The following is a 20,552-nucleotide window of genomic DNA, read 5'->3' as shown; positions in this document are numbered from 1 at the left end:
GGGCAGAATACAGCGTAAGGAACGTTACAAATGAGAAGAGGCCGTGAGGCTGATCTGTCCCCTTGGGCCGTTAGCAGCTGACTGATCCACAGATCTCACTTGAAAGAGGCCCTGGGATCACCGCCATCGGCAAGGCTGGGTAGCGTGTTCAGTACTCTCCCAACCCTGCTGTGTCATCTCGTTTGCGCTGTCCGTCGTACTGCGCACGTCCACGAGGTTGACCTTGTCGAGGCCTCCGATGAGCGGGAATGCACCCAGATGACCTTCCCTTTGCACAACTGAAAAGATGCAGTTCCTTCGGCCAGAGTTGGTCTGTCCTGAAGACCTGGATTGTATCTGGTCGTTCTTCTCCGTATTGACCAGGTGAATGTGGTGAACCGCCACTACCCACAGCAGTCTGAATGAGGTTTTGTGTATCGAGGGTTTGCTCTGAGCCGGCCAAACCCGAAATGACACTCTTCTTCTTTCGAACAGAACACTGCCGCGTTTATCATCCCGACATGACATTTAAAAGCCAGGTTTCTAAGAAGCTGATCTACGTGCAGTTACCAAACTGAGCGACCTCCCACGGATGAAAAAAAAAAACCTCACAAAATGTAAAAACAAAAAACCCAGCGTTTTCTGATGTGGCTGTGGTGCGTCGTTTTTTTTTTTTGTGCCTTTTCAATGTGACACGATGGCTTTAAAACAGCCAAAGGTTTTCAAAACGAAGGCGAGAAGGTAACTAGAAGACTTCGCTGATCCCCACCCTGTTCGGGGGGCGATTTTGCCTTGGACGCCTGTGATTCGGGCGTGCAAACCCGCTGAACTGCTGCTGCTGATGTTGTTGTTGCCACCTGTTGCGACTCGAGTGGGTGAGTAGGAGCCCCAGGCTCGGGCACGAGTCAGACACGATGTCCCCCGACTGCCTGCCTGCCTGCCTGCCTGTCTATGGTGGAGGCGAGGAGCTTGTGCTTCCGGGTTGACGTTCCGTTCTGCTGCTGCTGCTGCGGGAGCCGTTGTTGCCGTTGTGAACCTCTGAGACACGAAACAGAGGGAGAAACAGAGAGAAAGGAGACCTGCGGGCGGAAGCGGGGCAGAATCACGCACGGACGCAAAACACTGAGGAATGAACTATGAACAGCGTCGCTTCGCTCACGCCAGGGTGCAAATAGGCTATTTCGGGGTAGCGAATCAGCAGGCGATTGTGTAAGTAATCCCTTCTAATGTCCTAAATGCGGTGTGTAAAATTGGGTATACAGGAAGGTGCGGGTTGCATCAAAACCTTAGGTCATCGTCATGGAGCCTGGAACTGTAAGTTTTAGAAATAGGGACGTTGGACTGTCTCCTAATGCTGTCAGCTCGTCCGCTCTCGAATGCAATGATAGTTTTGGCTGATGACTTTACAAAAAAAAAAGGACCGCTCGACCCGTGAGAGTCACTGCAAGGGGAGAGAGGTTTGAAGCAGTATGTGCTGTGAAATGTTTTCGGATGTGTTGTACTGATGCGTTAAGACTTTTCACGCAAGTACCCAGATTTATCCTGTATCTGGAGGGTGGTGGAATAGGCCTTCGTGGAAATAGCGTAGTTTGTTGCTTTTTTATCATCGATTATTGTTGTTATTATTATTATTTTGCGTCGATGCAGGGTTCCGTTTCTTTTTTTTAAAAAAGGCATTTAGGACTGGGGCAACCCGCCTGACTACGCGAGGAAATGTGTAAAAAGAAAGGAAAATGAAAGTAGTTGAGTTTTTTTTTTATTAGTAGAACGAGCGAGAGTCCCTGTCGGAATGGTAGTTTAAGTCTGTTGCCAGACTTAGTGCAACACTGTAGCTGTTCTGTAACAAAGAAAACAAAGGGAGTGTTGGGAACAGAAGGATTCTGAAACATCAGACTCGACCAAAAAAAAACACCTCACAAGTAGCAGTTATGCTATGTATTAGTCCGCATGCATTTCATGTCTTTATTCTAAATAGGTTAGCGGCCCAATCCCTGTATTTCGTTATTTTTCCTTCCTAATGCCGGTGATTTGCGATCGTGGTCAAGTGTTCACGTACTGTACTGGACCTTATTTGTACCCGTGAAACGACTCGAGGCGTTTCAATCCGAAAACGACTGGAAGAACATGCGAGGTTGCAAGATTAACAGTCGTGCATGCTTAACGAACAAAAAGACCTGTTCCTTAATGCTTAATGACCGATGCTGAATTAATACGGGGGGGGGAGCATTTCTTAGCCAACCGGTACTGTACGACAATATTTTTGTATGTTGTGATGAGACCACTTCCTTGGAGACTATCTCTCGACTGCTTTAAAAAAAACACTTAGCTGGTTCAGATCCTTACGCTTTTTAACAAGTTAAGTCATGCGATGCGACTGTTTTCTCGCGTTTTGCTTCGTCTGATATTAACTCGCATTTCTAAGACACTGAGGATGATACAGGCCAATAACAGGCACGGATTGAAGTATTGTGTCATCGTACCGTATTATCATTATCGTAATAAACGCTTCAGTGAACCGGGTGTCCCGTCTTTTTCGTGAAAAGGAAGAGAGAGTTCACGTGGGAAACAAAATGCTGTCTTAGTTAGGACAGATCGTGTTTTTGGCACTTTATTGCAGCGATTACTAAGTAACGCCAGGAAGTTCACGGCTGAAGTTGTGCGCTTCGGATGTGAGCATTGAACTAACCCTAATCGCCTTAAGAACCGATACTCATTTCTGAGTTTAGACACTGTCGTGCACACTTTTGTTTTAATGTTAAAGCTTTCAAGATCTGATAGATTGTGTGTCATCTCTGATCAAACTGCATTTAAACCCCAGAACAGGGCATATAGTTCTTCACACGATCAGTTCTGGGAATCTACCTTGTTAAAACTGACTGCCCTGGTGTATTTCACGGAGCGACCTGCGCTAGATGGAACAAGTGTTATTCTAGGTGTGTGATGATACTGTAGGAGACGACCAGTCCATCCGTGTGTACACACAGATTGGCAAGCCCAGAGAAAAGTGCAAGAAAAGAAAAGTCCCAAAGTATAGTGCAAGTTTGTTACACTATATTCATCGTTGTTTTAAAGACTGAAACAGTTGCTTTCTGATCAGATTTGGGCCTAGGATTTTTTTGTACATGGCGTGCAGAGCCACATACTCTCTTTGAATGCTCATTTTGTATGCTGACTAGTTGAGGTCCCTGGTGACTTTACCACGGCGGTTACCGTCTTATTAATGTCATGCAAATTGAAAAACGTTTACCAGTTTATCAAAAGAGTCGCGTTGGAATTGTCCTACAGCACGTTACACAAAAAAAGCAGCCTCCGGGACTTTTTAATCAGTCTGTAGCAAGCGTGATCATACAAGTGTTACAGTAAAAGCCAACTTGTGAAGCTGGAGTAGAAGGATTTAGTTTTCTCGGGAACAACTGCTGGAACCCTCCTCGGAGAAATTCCACTCTCTGTGTGCAAATGGAGCAGAGGAATTGTTTAGTCATTAACTGGGACGTTAACTGTAGGAGTCTGACTGCAAACTCTTTTTCAGTGGCTGTGGGCCTGGGTGAAGTTCATAAGCTTGCAGTTGCTACAGCGATACAGTAGCGCCCCTGGCACAGGGCTGTTTCACCCATGTGGTGAAATGAGGTTTTACGTAATGTGTTTTACCTATCTTGACCGATTTGAGAACACGACACTTGTAATAATTACATTCGAGCCATAGTAAGGAAAATATATCTCTGTGAACTGTGAGATGCTGGTGTTACTTAAGGACTGAGGGTTTGCCTGAGTACACAGGCCTAGAATGGGTTAAGCCTATGTATTAGGAGCCAGCTGGAAGGAGCAGCCTATCTCTTCAACTGGCAGAGAGCAGATGTCTAAAATTCCTGGAACTAAAATTAGTGTAAATCAGAAACTCATGATTGTGTTGCACTGTCATCAGGTCTGTTTTGCCTCACTGTGTTGCCCAGGAATTCTATGGTACATCTGCGTAATTGTACAATTGATTGGCCCAGCACGCTCTCAGATTCTACTGAACTGGTTACCAGTAGTCTGCTCTTGAAGGGAGACAACATATTTTCCAAACATTACAGAAGGTGCTTATGTTGCATTTTAAGAAGATCCCTCGATATGAGGAAATGGTTACGCCTCAGAGATCTGTTTCTGCAGGTGGTCTTGTTTTGTTGAAAATTGCTTGGTTAGTGAAAGTACTAGTTAAAGTCAAGATTCTGTTTTGATGACAGTAGAAGTACCTTTAACCTTGACTCGTTACCCCAAGAGTTTTTAAAATCATGAAAAAAGAAGACAGAGCAATATTAACTGTATAACTAAAAACATTTTTCAGAGACAGTTTTTCCATTACAGCTTTGTGAGAAAATTATAGTCTTGATGGCTTTAAAATAGGATCATTCATTGAGTCCTCTGTATAGGACTGTAATTTCAGGTTTGGCATGTTTGAGAAGGCTGATTACCTCATTAGATTTATACTTTAAAGTGTGCTGTCTGTTCCAGAGTACCCGGAGAGAAATGTGCACTTAGTTCCTTCAAATCTCGAATCATTTCTTTCTGTGAAATGCAGATTGCAATCTCATCCAGGCTGTAGGAGTACAGAGCAAGCTACAGTGCCCAGCCGTGCTGCTGAAGCTGATACCCTGGCTTATTTCAAGAAACAGCTGGACGAGATCCTTGAATCAGTTAATTTCAGAACAGTCAAAACACACTAGATGGGCCAGATGACCACCTGGAAATGCAAAATCAGACACTCAGATATAAAATGAGTTTGTACTTCAATCTGAAACTGTGAAAGGGGGAATTTTCTCACTGTGATAAAACACCAATGGTAACGTGTTTCATTAAAACCCGTGACCCCTGATTAAAAGCGTATGAGTTCTGATTTGTCATGAGATGGCCCATATGTTGTCCTTTTTTCTATTGTAGTTCACTGGCAAAAAGTATTATTAGCGTGACCTATTAAGATAACTGTATTTTCAACAGAATGTGCCAAGTGTGCATGTGATTAAACAAAGCAAGTGTGCTCTGCTGAGCACAGTGGATTAAGGCCTGCTGTTATGAGAGAAAGCGCTTTGAACTGGAAGAGTCAGGGCCAAATCTAGCATTTTTGCCTTTATGTTCCTTTTCAGTGACAGTGGTATATGCACTTAACCCTAAGCTTTCCAGTCTGGAAATGTGATTACTGACTGTAAAGCAGCCCAGGAAATCTGAATTTGTATAGTAGAGTATGAGTTAGGGCTTTCATTTGTGAACAGTTTTAGGCTTTTATGGAAAGTTTTTAAAATGTTGCCCCGTGCCAGGCGTTCTCAATCCGGATCCTGGAGTTCCACATACACACCTGTTGGTTTTTGTTGCCGTTACAATATTTAACCTTTAATTGACTTAATAATAGGATTGATTAGATCTCTTTGGCTGTGTCCAGTTCTTAAATATGTCGAAGTATTGCTTTTTAACTACTGAATTTCATACCTAAAATATCAGACTTTTGAGTTGGGGTGGAAGAAACAAATGTGGGAACTCATGCCCATGCAATGTGTGCAGGAAATGTGTTTTTTAACAAGGTTTCCTCTGTGTTATTCCAGTTTTTAATTTTGTAAGGAGTTAAACTCCTAATTACTGCTTTTCATATCCACACTATACTATCATTGTTGTGGTGAAAACAGTAGTTACTGTATACAGATGAAGATCTTGTAACATTTCTTTATGTATGGTTTATGAAGTCATTAGAACAAACACATGAATTATTAGTTGTTGATGTTTTTGAGCATTTAAGCTAAGGCAGCTGCAAGGAAGGTTTTGTGTAGTAATTTGTCTTTGCTGTGTGTTTTCCCTTTACTACTGCTCTACAGAAGTTCGGTGTGGAAGAAAAGCTTCAACCTTGTGATCTGTGTGCATACAAAGTTAAGTCTCGTGTATTTCTGTTGGCACCAGTAAACATGGAATCATCAACAGGTGCAGTTTCACAGAAGAGATGGTTGTCAGGCAACATTATGAACTTGAGTGACAAAAAACGAACCATTTTGAAATACATACTTCTAAGCAACCCTTGGGCAGTAAAAGTTTCATTTTACAGTGCAGGGCATCAAGATGGCAGTATCGTGAAAATAAAGACTGTTGTGTTTGTGTTATTCTCATCTCCATTTTGTTGTGAAACTAGGCCTTAACTTACACAGAGGTGTGGCCTCACCACACTGACCATATAATACAGTGAGTAAAGCCTGAAAGAGCTCAGTGTGATACTGTTTGACTTGTTGGTTGATTGGTATGCTTAGACACCACACAAGTGAATAATTAACTTTTTAGCCAACAACTGTGGATGTGGCAGCCTTGTTTGTTAGGAGTAAAAATATTCTTTGTGAGCTGAGAAACTGGAGAATCCATTGTTTTCAAATGAAGAATTTCATGTAAGATGTATTAAATCATCTATTTTGGTTTATTGTAGTCAGTGTACTGCTTAGCAGTACTTTTCAAGAGCTCATTTCCCACTGGCTTGATATGTCTGATAAATGAGGAATTGGGTCCGATACACAGGGGTGACTTGGTCATTTGTGTTCATTTTATGGGTTTTGCTGCCAACAGGCACTTGCCACACAGAGCTGCCTCTCTCACCCTTGCTGTCTGTACGTGTTAAAAGAGAGAGATGGGTTCAAGTGACATACTGGAGCTGTGATCAATAGTGCACTCATCAGGCTGTAACAGCATGCAGATCAGGCTCCGCTCCTGCTCGCAGGCCAGAAGGATGACCCCTGATCCCGAAGCCCCAATGCCCCACGACGCATTAGGAAAAAACTCTGTTGCAGACATGCCATTAGAGTTCACTGCTGTTTTTTTTTCCGGGGGACGTGCCGAGGAAATGTCTCCTGTTCTAAAATTAGGTGTGTGGTCACAGTCACAGTGGGAAGCGTTGTTGGCACTGCAAGGAAAAGGAAACTGGGGGAGAAAACGAAGGAAAGCATTTCAGCACACCGTGGCTTGTACTGACACGCGGCGTGCCAGTCGGAGATCTGAGATCCTCCGTCCCTTACTGTCGATTTTCACATGGCTGTCGCCCTGTGGACACTCCGTTCTTTCCTTCTTTCACTGGTGCCTCTGTCAAGCGCGTGGAAGGCTCTTAGGATTGTGTTGGGTTTGTGCTGTTTGTACAGTATGAGAGACAGGGCAGCCACGCCCGAGTCGGACGATGCAGGATTACATTGATCTTGCCTGTGACGGTTCTCTTGTTAGTACAAGGTAATTTTATCCCTCAGTAAGACCTCCTGGACAAGTTCAAGCAGCTCCGGTACTTCCCTGTTTTATTTCTTTTTGTTTGGTGTCGAACCCATTCTGAATAAAAATCTAACTCCAGCGACTGGGGTGTCTGAAGCCTAGCTCCATGTGATGAGATGAGGGTGTTGCAGGGTGCAGAAACTCGGAAAGAACGGAGTCAAAAACCTGTTTTTGCTGGAGCCATTATTGAAACGCACTGATTCCTGTTGCGATACAGTACACTAGGCCTTTGTTTTCAAACAGTTGGCCTAAAGTGGAGCCTACATGGGCAGCAAACCTTGTAAACTGATGACATGAAGCTAATAAAATGACCTCAGTTAGCAGAAATGTCAAATTAGCAGAAATGTCTCAAGGCTCATGGCAGAGTGTAAGTTATAGGCTTCATGGCAAGACAAAGAGCCAGCTGTTTTGTGCTGGACTAAGCTCTCTACAGCAGAAATCTAAATGGCTAAATCTTTTCTTCCCTGCCAACCAGTGGGCTTAACACCAAGTAATGCTTAAAATGATGGCATATTGTTGTTCCAAATGACCTAATGCTTTCTTTTCTTCCAGTTATCCTTCTTAAATGGTCTCTGCCTTTTTAAAAAAAATCTCTGCATTTCAGTCAAGGCCTGATTCCTATTTGTTCATACATGGCTTTTCTGCAGTGGAAATCTTTGTTACAATGTTAGTGTCAGTCTTAACAAAATGTTAAGACGATTCCTGATTGCATTTGCATGAATTAATTAAATATTTATTTCCCATTATTGTTGTAGTTTAAGTGAATATGTCATTATCAATAAAATGCAAATCTGATTTTGTATTATTACTGTTACCTCTTTTGTAAGGCTTCGTTAACTGCAGCAGAAGCACATCCAGTAAAAGGAATTTTCTGCAGACAACCTGACCAAAGACAAGGAGCATCTAGGACAGTTGTATCTTATTAGTATGGGTATTGATTTTTGTGCAGATTGCCAGATTTTTTTTTTCACTTAGCTGAGAATATAGGAATCACGATCCATTCATAAGTAGGCTCACTTAAAGTATGGTGTCCGTTAAAATTCAATTAAACATTCCAAGGCAGTTGTCCTATTAAAACTGTTGATATTCATGAAGCACAAAGCTTTGGTAGTTGAATTGTTTTAACAAATGAAAGTCTGCTGTTGCAAGATCTTTTTAGCATTGGTAATGAATTACTGTCATATACATTTCACCAGCAGGAATATGATAATGGGGTATTGTCATAAAATCATCAGCAGTGCCATTTCATGAGCTATTGACTGTACATTGGGAAGAATGGTAATGCTTAATAGTCAAGGTTGACAATATCACAGTTTAATAGCAAGAGGTAGCTGTGACATAAATCACGTGAGCATCGTGTAAGATTATGTGTCCTAGACATTTAAACAGCAATAATAAGTACACTATTTAAAACATAGCTGATTTTTTTTACTATAAAAAACAATAGATTTACCCATTAAATTGAAAAACATGTTTCAGCAGTGCTCGGTGGAGTTGCATATAGATGCCGTACTGACATATTTCCTAGCCTTTGCTCAATTAAGAGCGAGAAGCAGTGGTTACTCGCTGGGACCTTGGAGAACAAAGTCACATCTCGTGCTGTTTCAAGTGCTCAGGCTGAAACTGAGAAACTGACCAGATCCTGGAGTGAAGCAAATGAGCCGTCTGGGAGGGCAGGAGACAAGATTCTGAAAGAAAAAAGCCTACAAAGAGTAATTCCAACTCACGATTCCTTGTTAATGAAATATGTTGTACTTGATATATTTTTGTATTTAATTTTTTTTCCACTTTAACATTGTCTCATTATGTGCACTAAACAAACATACAGTGTCTGTCTTGAAAACAATAGAAATTCATACATAAGTGAGTCCTGCTGTCAGAGATCTTCAGCAGTGAACATGATGCAGTCCTGTAACCCGCAGAGGTATGGTCAGTCTGGTTTAGATCCAAAACTTTGAATTTAACAATGTGACTGTGACATATTAGCTCTGTGACATATATTGTGCAGCACACAAATTAGTTTTTTTAATTAAGCTCTGGTTGTTAAATGCACTGCAGCTGACCAAAAACAATAAAATAAGAAATTCTTATTCCAGGACAAGCTTGGAAAAGAAGGCACAGGTGTAGCTGTAGGACAATACTGGGGCAACGACTTTTCCCGAAGCGCAGAAGGATCATTTAGCACTGTGGCGATCCTTGTGACCAGTGACCCTCCCCCAGGGACGAGCTGTGGGATCACTCAGGATGTGGGTATAAAAGCCAGTCAGGAAGCAGGAGGCAAGTCTGACTGGCTCTAAAACCCACGTCCTGAGTGATCCCACCTGTAGCTCATTCCACAGACTCGTCCCCGAAGGAAGTTTAATCCTTGTGGTCCACATCTACTCCAGTACAGTCCAAAGAGGCAACCCTCACTGTATAACTCCAGTGTGGACCAGAAAGAGATGGCGATCGAGGCTGGTAGAAAAACGTTTGGTCGTTCCGGAGGCTTGGGAATATCCAGACAGTGAGCTCAGAGCTGGAGAGCCGCTGAGAGTGCCCCTGCAAGAGAGCTCAGTGCTGATGGGGTCCCTTGAGCTGGACAGAGGACTGAAAGCAATTCGTGGAGCAAATTCTCCAACCTCTCCTCTTCCTCTGACCTGTGCTATAAACAGGGGAGGGTAGGGAGCTCTGTCCTGCAAAAAAAAACCCACAAGCAGGATGAGGAATCAGTTAATGAGCACGGTCGGAGGTTAGGGTCGCATGGCAAAGGAGCAGTGTGAAACCCACGGAGAGTGGGCGAAATGAGGGAGACCCCCCCCAGCTGAGAAAACGGGAGCGAACCGCAGAGCCGGAATCTGTGTGGAAAAGAGGGAACGCAGGCGAGGATTTCTCTGACCTCCACACAAGCCTGGAAGCAGGAGAAGCTCTGAGAAGTTTTAAAAGGTGAGACGTCCAACAGGCGACCCGACTTCGCACCTGAGAAAGTGTGGGGGCTTGGGAATGCTGGGCCAGGATGTAGCCTCTCCTGGTTTTGCCAGAGCCCTTCAGAGCCATCAAAGAAATCAAAGGTCATCTAATCTGCAGCGAAAGAAGTTGAGCAGTCAGCACAATGAGGGTCTAAAGAGAACAGTGCTGGAAGGTCTGTGCCCAGAGCTTACTACAGGACAAATTGAAATCACTAGGAAAGAGAACTCTTTGGTGGTGTTGACTGTAGATGTTCTTTTTTGTTTTGACTCAGGAGAGCTATGAGTAAATTTGGATGTGGGTTTAGCAAGGTCATTACACAAGAGTTGATTTTCACGACGTCTTGTAGTTTACCAATATTCCAGCACAGGGTCGTTAGAGGCTGGCACGGGCGTCGCAGTTGTGATTAGATTTTCCATTTCCAGAAAATAATATAGATCGCTCTTCCGTGCAACATTGTTTACAACCCTGGCCTTGAGGGTATTTATTTCTTCACTAGCTGGGATATCAGTTCTGTGCTGTCTGCAGGTTCCTCAGCTGATGGTTAGGAACTCAAGCCTGCAACATATTCATTACAATGCATTGCAGTTGGCTATCAGCCTTTGCATTTAAAACAGGATTTCTTTCTGCTTTGTGGTACAGTTTAAATTGCCTATTGTGTGTAAGCTTTTTAGGCATTTCTTTCCTTAAATTTTCATTTTAGTAATAACTTTGAAAATGGTCCTCAATCCCAGAAATATAAGCCTTAAACAATCAAATGCATTCATATGCACCAGTACATTTGTCTTCTTCCATATTGTATCTTCTATATAGGCAAGTTTTCAATTTAACTCTGTTAAAACAGTATTTAAATGACCATTTATTTCAGGCTAGTCTAAGGTGAGAGTTACAAGAACTATCCAAGCGTGACTCCATTTATACTTCTGGAACCACTTGAAATTACAAAATTGAGACAGTTTACGCAATATAATGGGTTTTCTTAACACTTTTAATACAACTCCGTTTTGGAATATAATTCCTGTACAAAGCATGACAATGTAAGCAGACAAATCTATCTGAAAGGAAATGGAAGAATTTGGAAGAAAACTTCACATTGTAGTATACTTCAGACATGGAGATAATATATAACTTACTCTTTAAAAGCTAGGCCTGTTTTTGTGTCAGTTTAAACTACCTTTAGATTAATTGCAGTTCTCATTTAATTCCTTTTATGAACGTGTGGCATCTCTGCTTTTCCTCAAGTTAGGTGGCGAATCAAAACAAGATGTTTGTGACAAGCAAATACTATGAATAGTGATGGATGATCCCTTTAAGAGCTATAATAGTAACTGAATATGTATCAGAAAAATAAAGGTTTGCAAATCATATCTGCCTTGTGTGCTGGTTCTCTTACAATTGACCCACATTGTGTTCAGCTAGTTGCAGTTCCAACCCTTTACTATGAAAGCAGCCTCATCTCTGTCCTCCCAAGCATTTAAAATCCTCCAAACCGTGTGACTTGTGGACTATACAGGGCTCTGTGGCCCACCCTCCCTTTGCATGACTAGGCATCTGGACTGGAGTGATGCGTGAGCTTATTTTTAGTAGGACCTGAAAGCTGACTCCATGTGATATCATGTGTGAGGCCTTGCAGAAGTGGCCCTGACCACTAGATTAGCATCTTACCCTTGCAGTCCGCATTTCATGTACAGAGCAGAACAATCAGCAGAGTACTTTGCAGCAGCTTTCAGGTGCATTTCTCTAATAAGCCGTGCAATATTAAAAAACCTTTATTCATATACAGTGGTTCATATTGACACCACACACTTTGAAATACTGCAGTGTAATACACATGCCTGAAAAATACTAATTAAATCTTTTGATTTCTTTTCAAATTAAACATTTTCTAAGTGCTAAAGTAGTTGCTTTTTTTCTGCCAGACAGTGTTTCCAGAGGTGTGTTTTGAAGCATATTTGTTAGCTGATATAAGTAGTTATTGGCTCATACCACAAAGGTATTGGACTCGAGCTGAACTACAAAAAATCACCAGATTGTACAGAATAAAAGCCTTGTGTGCTGCTTTCTTTTCAGATTAGAAAAGGCACAAACACTTCCTGCTTTGTTTTTAAACCCGTTCACTAAATTTGAGAAGCACAGAGGGTGTCACATTTGCAGTTATTAATGGTCCTGGAAAGACTGTGTTTCAGGCCAGGAAGGTGAAGGCTTCATGCACAAACCTTTACGATGCCTTAAATAACGTTTGCTTTGCACCTGCTGCCATCTCGGGCTTCAGTGTTCAGTGCCTGCCTTTAAACTTGTTTTTTGAAGCATAAAATCTTCCTGCCAGAGTGCATTGGAATCCTATTGATCTTCGCGAATGGGTGTTGACATGAGAATGAAACTGAATTACAGTGTTAAACAGCAGGACCTTATTGCTCCTGTACACGTTCCTCATGTTTGCTCTTAAAATTGAGGATGGAGATGGTATGTATTGATGTTTTATTCTTCCTCCACTCTCTTATAGCACATACTTCCTTAGTTTCTACTTTTTTAAAAAAGATAGCTGAAATGCGATGCATACTGTATGGATTTGTAAAGGGCTCTGTTGCAGATGGAGGGGGCCAAATGCATTATTCCATCAATCAGCCAATCAATCTGTTATTTGTTCAAGCTCCTTTCTCAACAGTTTGCTACAGAAGTGTTTTCCAAAATTATATAACAGTTATGAATATTGTGCAGCATCACTTGACTGTGGGCTTGATGGAGAGGAAAAGGAAAACCTCCTGTGGGCGAAGAGAAACCTCTGGGGAGCCAAACTCCAAGGGCTTCTCTCCCTGGAGGCAATGGCTTTGTGGTGCATTAATCATCAGAGATCATTGACAATCTGTACCAAGCTGTGGGCTGCTATTCTGTTCTCCTTGGTCTGTCGTCATGGTTATCCCAGTGAAATAGCTGAGGTTTCCTGGATCTGCCCTCTTGGGTCCAATATTCCAGCTTCTGATGTTTGGGCCTCCATGCTTGGTGTCAGATCCCAGCACCAGGGATCGAGGCGGTGGGAATTTGAAAAAGGTGGTTATTATTGATGATGATCATTAATAATTCTTGCATTTCTGTTACTGTTCATCCTAAAGGGCATCAACTTCAGTAGGAGGGGAGCCACTTCATGCAACGCTGATATGCCCCCCCCCCCCCCCCACCTGGCCATTCTGTGTCAGCAGGCCCTCCACAGCAGATTGGCTGGAAAAGCAAGAAATTGCTTCACCATTGAAAGCAGAAGAGCTAGGGAGATCACATATTATGTGTTATTCAAGCCCAATCTGATATCTAGCCAGGTCCCTTGATTTTGTAAGAACAAACCCTGTTCTCACAAACTGTGCCATTGGGATCTTTAATGACCACACAGTCAGACCCTTGATTTGAGGTCTCATCTGGAGAATGGCACCTGCTGCAGCTCACTTTCCCTGGTCACTGGTCTGGGACATTGGTTTGGAAATTGTTCTGGAGAGAAGAGCGCCACCTACTGGCCCACCAACACTATTTACAGCAGAAACATGGTCTTTCCTTACAGGCCTCCATCCCAGTACTGACCAGGCAACAAGATGGTATTAGCCAGCTGCTTTCTAAAAATATCAGCCATTTTCTCTTCGATGTCAGTGACTCATGGGAGTGAGGTTATTAGATTCTATTTTATTTTTTACAATTTGAAGGAAAAAAACATTTAGACCTTACTGGAAATCATGTGTCTGCAAGGAAGAAAGGAAATAAATGTGCTTGGTATTAACTGTTTTTATAAAGGGGTCAGAAACATACACACGTCAGTGCAGTGACTCACTTTGAAATGTATAATACTGTAGACTTTAAGACAGAATTCTGGGAAAATCACGCTGAAGGCTAAAGCTGAGCAAAATACTGTGAATTAGATGCACTTTCAGTCCCAGCCAGTGGAATCAGAATCACCTTTATTGGCCAAGTCCATTTCACGTACGGGGACATTACACTGGCGTGCTTGGTGCTGTGAAAACATTCTAGATATACCATAAACAGACCAGAATAATAGATGTCATTAAGACAGTGCACATAGGACTAGGAATTCTGGTTAAGCAAGAAGACTGCCCTAGGAAAGAAACTGTTAAAATACTGGGTGGTTCTGGTTTTAATAGACCTGTATTGTCTTTTTTGAGAGATGTTTATGAAACAGGTGGTAACCGTGGTGGGGAGAAGCCGTCAGCGATCTTTCCTGCCGTCTGCTTTGCTCTGAAGTTGTAGAAATCATCAGTGGAGGGCAGATAGCAGCCAATTACCATCTCCGTAAAAGCGAGCAACACATCGCAGTTTACCTTTGGAACAGGCAGACGTCCTGCCAAACCACCACTTTTAAAGGCAGTCAGAGTGCTCTCAATAATGGCTGTGTAAAACTGTAGCAGAATTGGTTGAGATACGCCAACATTTTCCAGTTAGCGCAAAAAGTACATTCTTTACTATGGAACAGGAAACGGGTTTATTCCATGCTGAAAAGAAAAGAAAAGGAAACAACGTTGGGATTCTTTTCTTTTCAGCATGGAACAAACCTGTTACCTGTTCCTTTGCAGCCTACGCATGCTGACGCAGCTACCTGCCTGAACTAATTCATTCTTGACTATGCTTCCTTTGTGATAGTGCTGACATGTTTCATTAAGCTCCAGGTGGCTGTTAGCAAACCATGATACCAACCAACTCCCCTCCCTCCTGTACACGGTCCTGTCATCATTACTGATGAGACCTACAGGGGTGAACGCTGGAGGAGCGGTCGTTGGTGTTCAAGGAATAGAGTAATGGGAGAAGCAGACACCCTTGAGGTCCGGCAGTATTCACAAACAGTCTGACAACTAAGGGGCTAGTTGTACCCATTCCCTTCTATCTGTGAAAAAGCAGAAAATTCACTGGCAGATGGAACAAGCTGAACAATTCATTCATCAACACTTCATTGTGAAGGAGTTCAGGAATGGTAGTATTAAATGCAAAGCTAAAATTCACAAAAACATTATTCTTGCATGTGCGCCTGAGGAGGTTTCTAGATGTTGCGAAGTGGAGTGAAGACCTATGTTAACCGCATCCTCTACTGACCTGTTGGCCCTCTATGCAAACTGTAGAAGATCAAGATGAATGAGCAATGAAGAGAGCTTTTCACATGTGTCACCTGCTATACTGAGGAGTAGTGCTATGGTAACTAACTCTAGAATGTGGTCAACTTTAGATTTTAACACCAGTATGATTAATTTTTTTAGCATGTTGAATTTGTGTTACAAATACAACTTTGAATGCTTCTGCAGTTCCAGCTGTATTTTGTTTTTGACAGTTCTGGGGTAATATTTTCATTGGTGGGAGGAAAATTCTGGAGTAGTGATAAGCGTACCTGGGATTGGGTGTACTGCCTAGCACCACACAGCTTCATGAGGTGTCTTTTTAGGGCGTGAAATGGCAGAGTCCATTTAAATAACTTGGAGGATTATCCTGACTAGGGTGTAACATTTGTCTAAGTACATAATGCTTGGGAAGAGAATTTGGGACGGAGAAAATAACAGCACAAAGACGAAGGCATTTAGGGAAGTAGGAGTAGGAGGTCAGATGATTTCCAGGCATTCTCTGCAAAATGCTGTTGATTCAACAAGCAATTGTGATGAAATAGTGTAAATAATGAGATGTGTAAATAAAATAATCAAGTGTCATAAATGGGAGCAAGCATGACTCATTCTTGCCCACTGGCTCCGATCTGTCAGTCTGACTTGATCACATTTTTCATGTTTGTCAGAATTTAGACGTATTCATTCCAACACGCTAGTTAGGCCTACATGAAGATGTGCAGTTTTAAACCCGATTTGTTTAATTCATTCCTGAATTCGGTTGTAATTTAAGTCTCGCCTAAAAGCGTGCGCTAAGGTCATCAGCTGGGAATGAAATGCTTTGAAGAAAGATTGCTTTGAAGTTGTGCAAAACTTGTTGAACTGCTTAAAATGATATAATCACGTGTTTTAAGTTGTTGTTTTTGCAGTGAGATTGAAAGAAAATCTCCTTAAAAAACAGAATGCACATTTGTGAGAAGCGTACTGGACAAAAGATTTCATTCATTGATTTCACATCCTGAGCTAAGCAGAGTTCTCATAAAACTGAAGCACATTTTAACAAGGTGACAAAATTGGACAGCAGGTTATTTATTGAAGTCCTCAAAATGTAAATGAGGAGAGATGGGTATTGTACTACATCAGTCTCGGAATTCTTAGTGTTCAGGGACAGAAGCTCATAAAACTGATTGGTATCAAGAATGTAAGTAGTAAAATATAAATGTAGTTATCGCACAGATTACCAATTTGATGCTAGAATGTCTCCATTGCGCTGTTTGAGAGCAGGCAAATGAAAATCTTAGGTAACATAGTTTCATGTGTACTGCACACAATGGGACGCAGAGAAAATATTTTTCCTCCCTTTAATGCATAATTTGCATTTTATAGGAGCTGAGCAAATGAATGAGATGAATAAACAAGAAGTAATTCTCAACATCCCGGTACGAAGAGATGAAAAATGAGTTATTGCAAGTCAGTAAAACAGCGGGTGTCATTGTGTCATATTGTTGTTATTTCCAGTTGTATTCTAGCAATTCGGCCAATGGCGGCTACCCATGGCTGTGCTTGAAAGGGTGCAAAGACTATCATTAATTGCTCATTTGCCCTCTTCTTTTTATTATTATATTTCTTAAATGAAAGCCATGTCTCAGAAAAACAATTCCAAAAATTACAAGTGGAAGATTACTTATAAGGTGTAGATTATTCCCCTTTTGGACTAGCCCAGTTATTCTACAGTTATGGAGCCGAAGACTAACACAACGTCCACAGACATGGAGCCTATCCAGCTGTTTGAGGAAAGGGGCTCTTTAAGGGCTATTTAATATTACTGCTTGTACGTCTGATCCTACTACTGCAACATAACATAAGGTAGTTTGCAAACGAGAGAGGGCTGTTAATCTCATCTGCCCTCACCCATACACACACTCCTACACTTAAAATATCATGATTAAAAAATTAAAATCTCTGAAATTAGTTCAAAAGGTCTTCAGACCTCTCAGAAAATGTGTTCTGATTTGTAAAAACAATAGTGTATACTATTACAATAATTATTATAAACATGTATATACAGTGCATAAACACCAGTATCACAATGGTTCTAGACTTAGTCCCAGGGAAAAATTGATTATTTGGAAATACTTTGGTAAAATGGTCGTATGATAATAATTTTTACATACTTTCCTGGAGATACTCTTGGCTATTCTTATCTCATTACAATATTGTGTTTTGAATTAAATCTCTTTGTGACGGGTATAATTAAAACTTCCATGCCAGTAAAGATATGTTTGTCCAAAGACAACGTTATTAAAATAGACCAATTAATCCTTGTGTGTTATGACAATATGGTATGTAGTTTTATTTGACACAAATACACATTCTTTAAAGTTTTCAGAAGCCTGAAATGAAAAAGCAGCCACGTTTACTCCAGGTGATGAAGGTACTCATTGAAAAGGCGTAATCTGAATAGCCGGCAGGGAATGCACTCAGAGGAGAGGGATGACTTGTGTCAAAGTAGAAAGGCTATGTGCACTTCTGTGTATACAGGCTTCGCATTTCTGAATGTGCATTGCACAGAAGCCATTGAAGGCCTCTAGATCATTTCCTTGTTTTCAGTGAGAGTGACGTACGTAACTCCAGTATGTATGTGCTACTGTACAGAGGCAAAGGCACAGGGACATGCATTGATTCCAGGGGTCTTGGGGCTCTCTGAGTCACCAGCTTGCTTTCCAGCCAACTCTGTATGCATCAATCATGCTGCCACTGTGCCTCTACGGTCTGTTCTGGAGAGTCTGCTGTGGAGCCTGGCAACAGCACTTGCTCTGTAGTAAAACCAGCAGCTGCAAGCTGGCATTAGGCCTGGACACATAAGAACAGTTGGAGCAGTGTCCTCTGATGTAGGCCTAAGCCTTGTCTTCTCCTGGGTTCCCTTGTTCCATTAATCAGGATGAAAATTGTAATTTCATTACGGGGGAATGTAAATGCTGAGGCGTTCGAAACAGGGATGCTTTCTTGACACTGTCAGAGCTTTTCCCTTTAAAACTTGAAGAATTGTATTCACAGTGAGAGTTCTTCAGTGAGGCTGGATGTTCTGAGCAGCAGCTTCTGTGGTATATAGTTCTCTGTTGAGGGTTATTTTGTTTAGAAAAGCTCATTCTATATGTTTTTGTATTAGTCCAGAATTGAACATCTGGCCAATGCACTTGCAGGAGATTGATAAACCCGTCTACTGGGCTAGAATTCAAGTATGTATGGATGCAAGCATGCTTACGCAAAAGCACAGTATTTGTGACCCATCTGGTTGCTAGCTGCGAGCTTTAGGTACCCGTGGCTCCTTTACTGAAGTTAAACCACATCAGATATTGAGCTGGGCATGTGGGGAGTGATGTCCTGTAGCCTTCAGCAAGAGCTGCGACACAGAAAAAAATGCAAACAGCTGCTGGCCTTTATTCTCACTGTAGTGAGGAGTTGTCAGACGTTATTAGGCCTTTTTGGGCAGCCTCTTCGAGAGCAACTGAGGGTTCATTTGTTTGGTCTTCAGGAAGCTTTATGAGGCTTACATCTATTGTGAAGAAAGACGCTTATTTCTTGGTGAAGGGATTTGCTCTGTCCTGCTCTTTGCACCTGCTTTGTGGACATTGAGTGAGAAACTTCCATTCGTTGGTATTCACAGCTTCACTTTGTACCACAGAGACCCGAAAGACAACAGTTTCTGGTATTATCTATCAAGCTTTATTGTAAAGATTCATACACATTGGATATGTTTTTATTATTTTTATACCATGTCGGCCTCAGTCAAGGCTTAGGCAGCACCTTTGGTGATCCTCCCGGGATTTAAGCCAATTATCTCTGAACTGGCTTCTTCACTCTGCTCTCCTCCCCACCGAGAGCTGATGTGTGGTGAGCGTTCTGGCGCACTATGGCTGCCGTCGCGTCATCCAGGTTGGAACTGGTGGTGGAGGGGATCCCCATTACCTGTAAAGCGCTTTGAGTGGAGTGTCCAGAAAAGCGCTATATAAGTGTAAGCAATTATTATTATTTAACATGTCTTCCTTCTCTCTCTCTCTCTCCCTCCCAGGACCAGGGACATGATGCTACTTTGCACATCGATGGGCTAAAGAGGGAGGACAAGCACGTGCCAACAGCACTGAAGGGAAACTGAACTATGGGGAACACGGCGACAAAATTTCGTAAGGCTCTTATCAATGGTGACGAGAACTTGGCCTACCAGCTGTATGAGAGCAATCCGCAGTTTAAGGAGTCCCTGGACCCCAATACCTCATATGGGGAACCGTATCAACACAACACCCCGCTGCACTATGCCTCCAGGCACGCCATGAGCCGCTTACTCAGGTAAGGAGATGTGACCCGCTGTCTTACTGTAGCCTGGAGACCCCTGTCTGCTCAGCAAGCAGAGTCTCACTGACACACAGCTTTTTACAGGTGACACAAATTGTGAAATTAGTCTGGATTTGTGGGGATCAGACTCTGGCACATTGGTTTCTTCTCTTTTTTTTAACTTAATCTGGAGGAGAAAAAAGATCGATCGGTTCGATGCGTGAGAGGTCTCCAGCACTAAGCGCATTTCCTTGGCAGCCAGACACAAAGGCAGCGAGAGAGACTTCCTTTGCTTTTCATTTGCATCAGAAAAAAAGTATTCTACTCATTAAAGCCAAAGAGACTTGGGTTTGATATTTGATATTGATCTTAGATTTACCCTTTTGAGTTTTCTTCCTTTTTTAAATGAAAATCTTAAAGGAAGCAGTAAAGGTGGTTAGAGCTCTGCACTCCAGGAGGGAGTGGGACGGAGGAGGGGTTGGGGCGTTGCAGCTTCAAGTCTTTCGTTACACCTGTGAGCAAGACGCTTTACTCAGCTGCTCCTGTAAAATGTCCTGCAAGTCTTCAGTCTTCACGTATTGGTTCAATAAAGTATCACACTGTTATATGTCATTTATTTTTGTTCATTAATATTTAATAATAATAATAATAATTGCTTACACTTATATAGCTCTTTTCTGGACACTCCACTCAAAGCACTTTACAGGTAACGGAGACTCCCCTCCACCACCACCAATTAAACAATTCATCTTCACAAATGACTAAAAATAATAACAGACTGATTGAAGTTTCTAGACCAAGTGGTCTGTCTGGTCTCAATTAAAACTTATAAAATTGTTCTGTTAGTGGGTTACTGTGTAAATATATGGATTCATACATTTTAAGATGAAAAGAAGGTGAGAAACCACTCATTTGTATCATCCATTCTAGTACTGTACCTTGTGGCTTGCCAACCGGTACGCT

General features: G+C 42.0%; 1 protein-coding gene across 6 annotated transcripts in view; it reads left to right on the top strand.

Annotated features, from left to right (window-relative positions):
* Positions 1-930: 930 nt before the first annotated feature.
* Positions 931-20,552, top strand: part of LOC102686685 (ankyrin repeat and IBR domain-containing protein 1) — a 70,036-nt gene continuing 50,414 nt past the window's right edge. For 2 of the 6 annotated variants that reach the window (XM_015358003.2, XM_006636152.3), the window contains exons 1-2: positions 936-1,188; positions 19,330-19,604. In XM_015358003.2, coding sequence (XP_015213489.2) covers positions 19,417-19,604 — 188 coding nt within the window. In that variant the 5' untranslated portion in view covers positions 936-1,188; positions 19,330-19,416. Of the gene's footprint in view, positions 1,189-1,209; positions 1,294-19,329; positions 19,605-20,552 lie in introns of those variants that run through there. The other 4 variants (XM_015358005.2, XM_015358001.2, XM_069194773.1 and 1 more) reach the window with 4 other exon arrangements.

Source organism: Lepisosteus oculatus, chromosome 10 (assembly GCF_040954835.1).
Source record: "Lepisosteus oculatus isolate fLepOcu1 chromosome 10, fLepOcu1.hap2, whole genome shotgun sequence".
Classification (NCBI taxonomy): Eukaryota; Metazoa; Chordata; class Actinopteri; order Semionotiformes; family Lepisosteidae; genus Lepisosteus; species Lepisosteus oculatus.
This window is presented reverse-complemented; position numbering and strand designations above follow the sequence as displayed.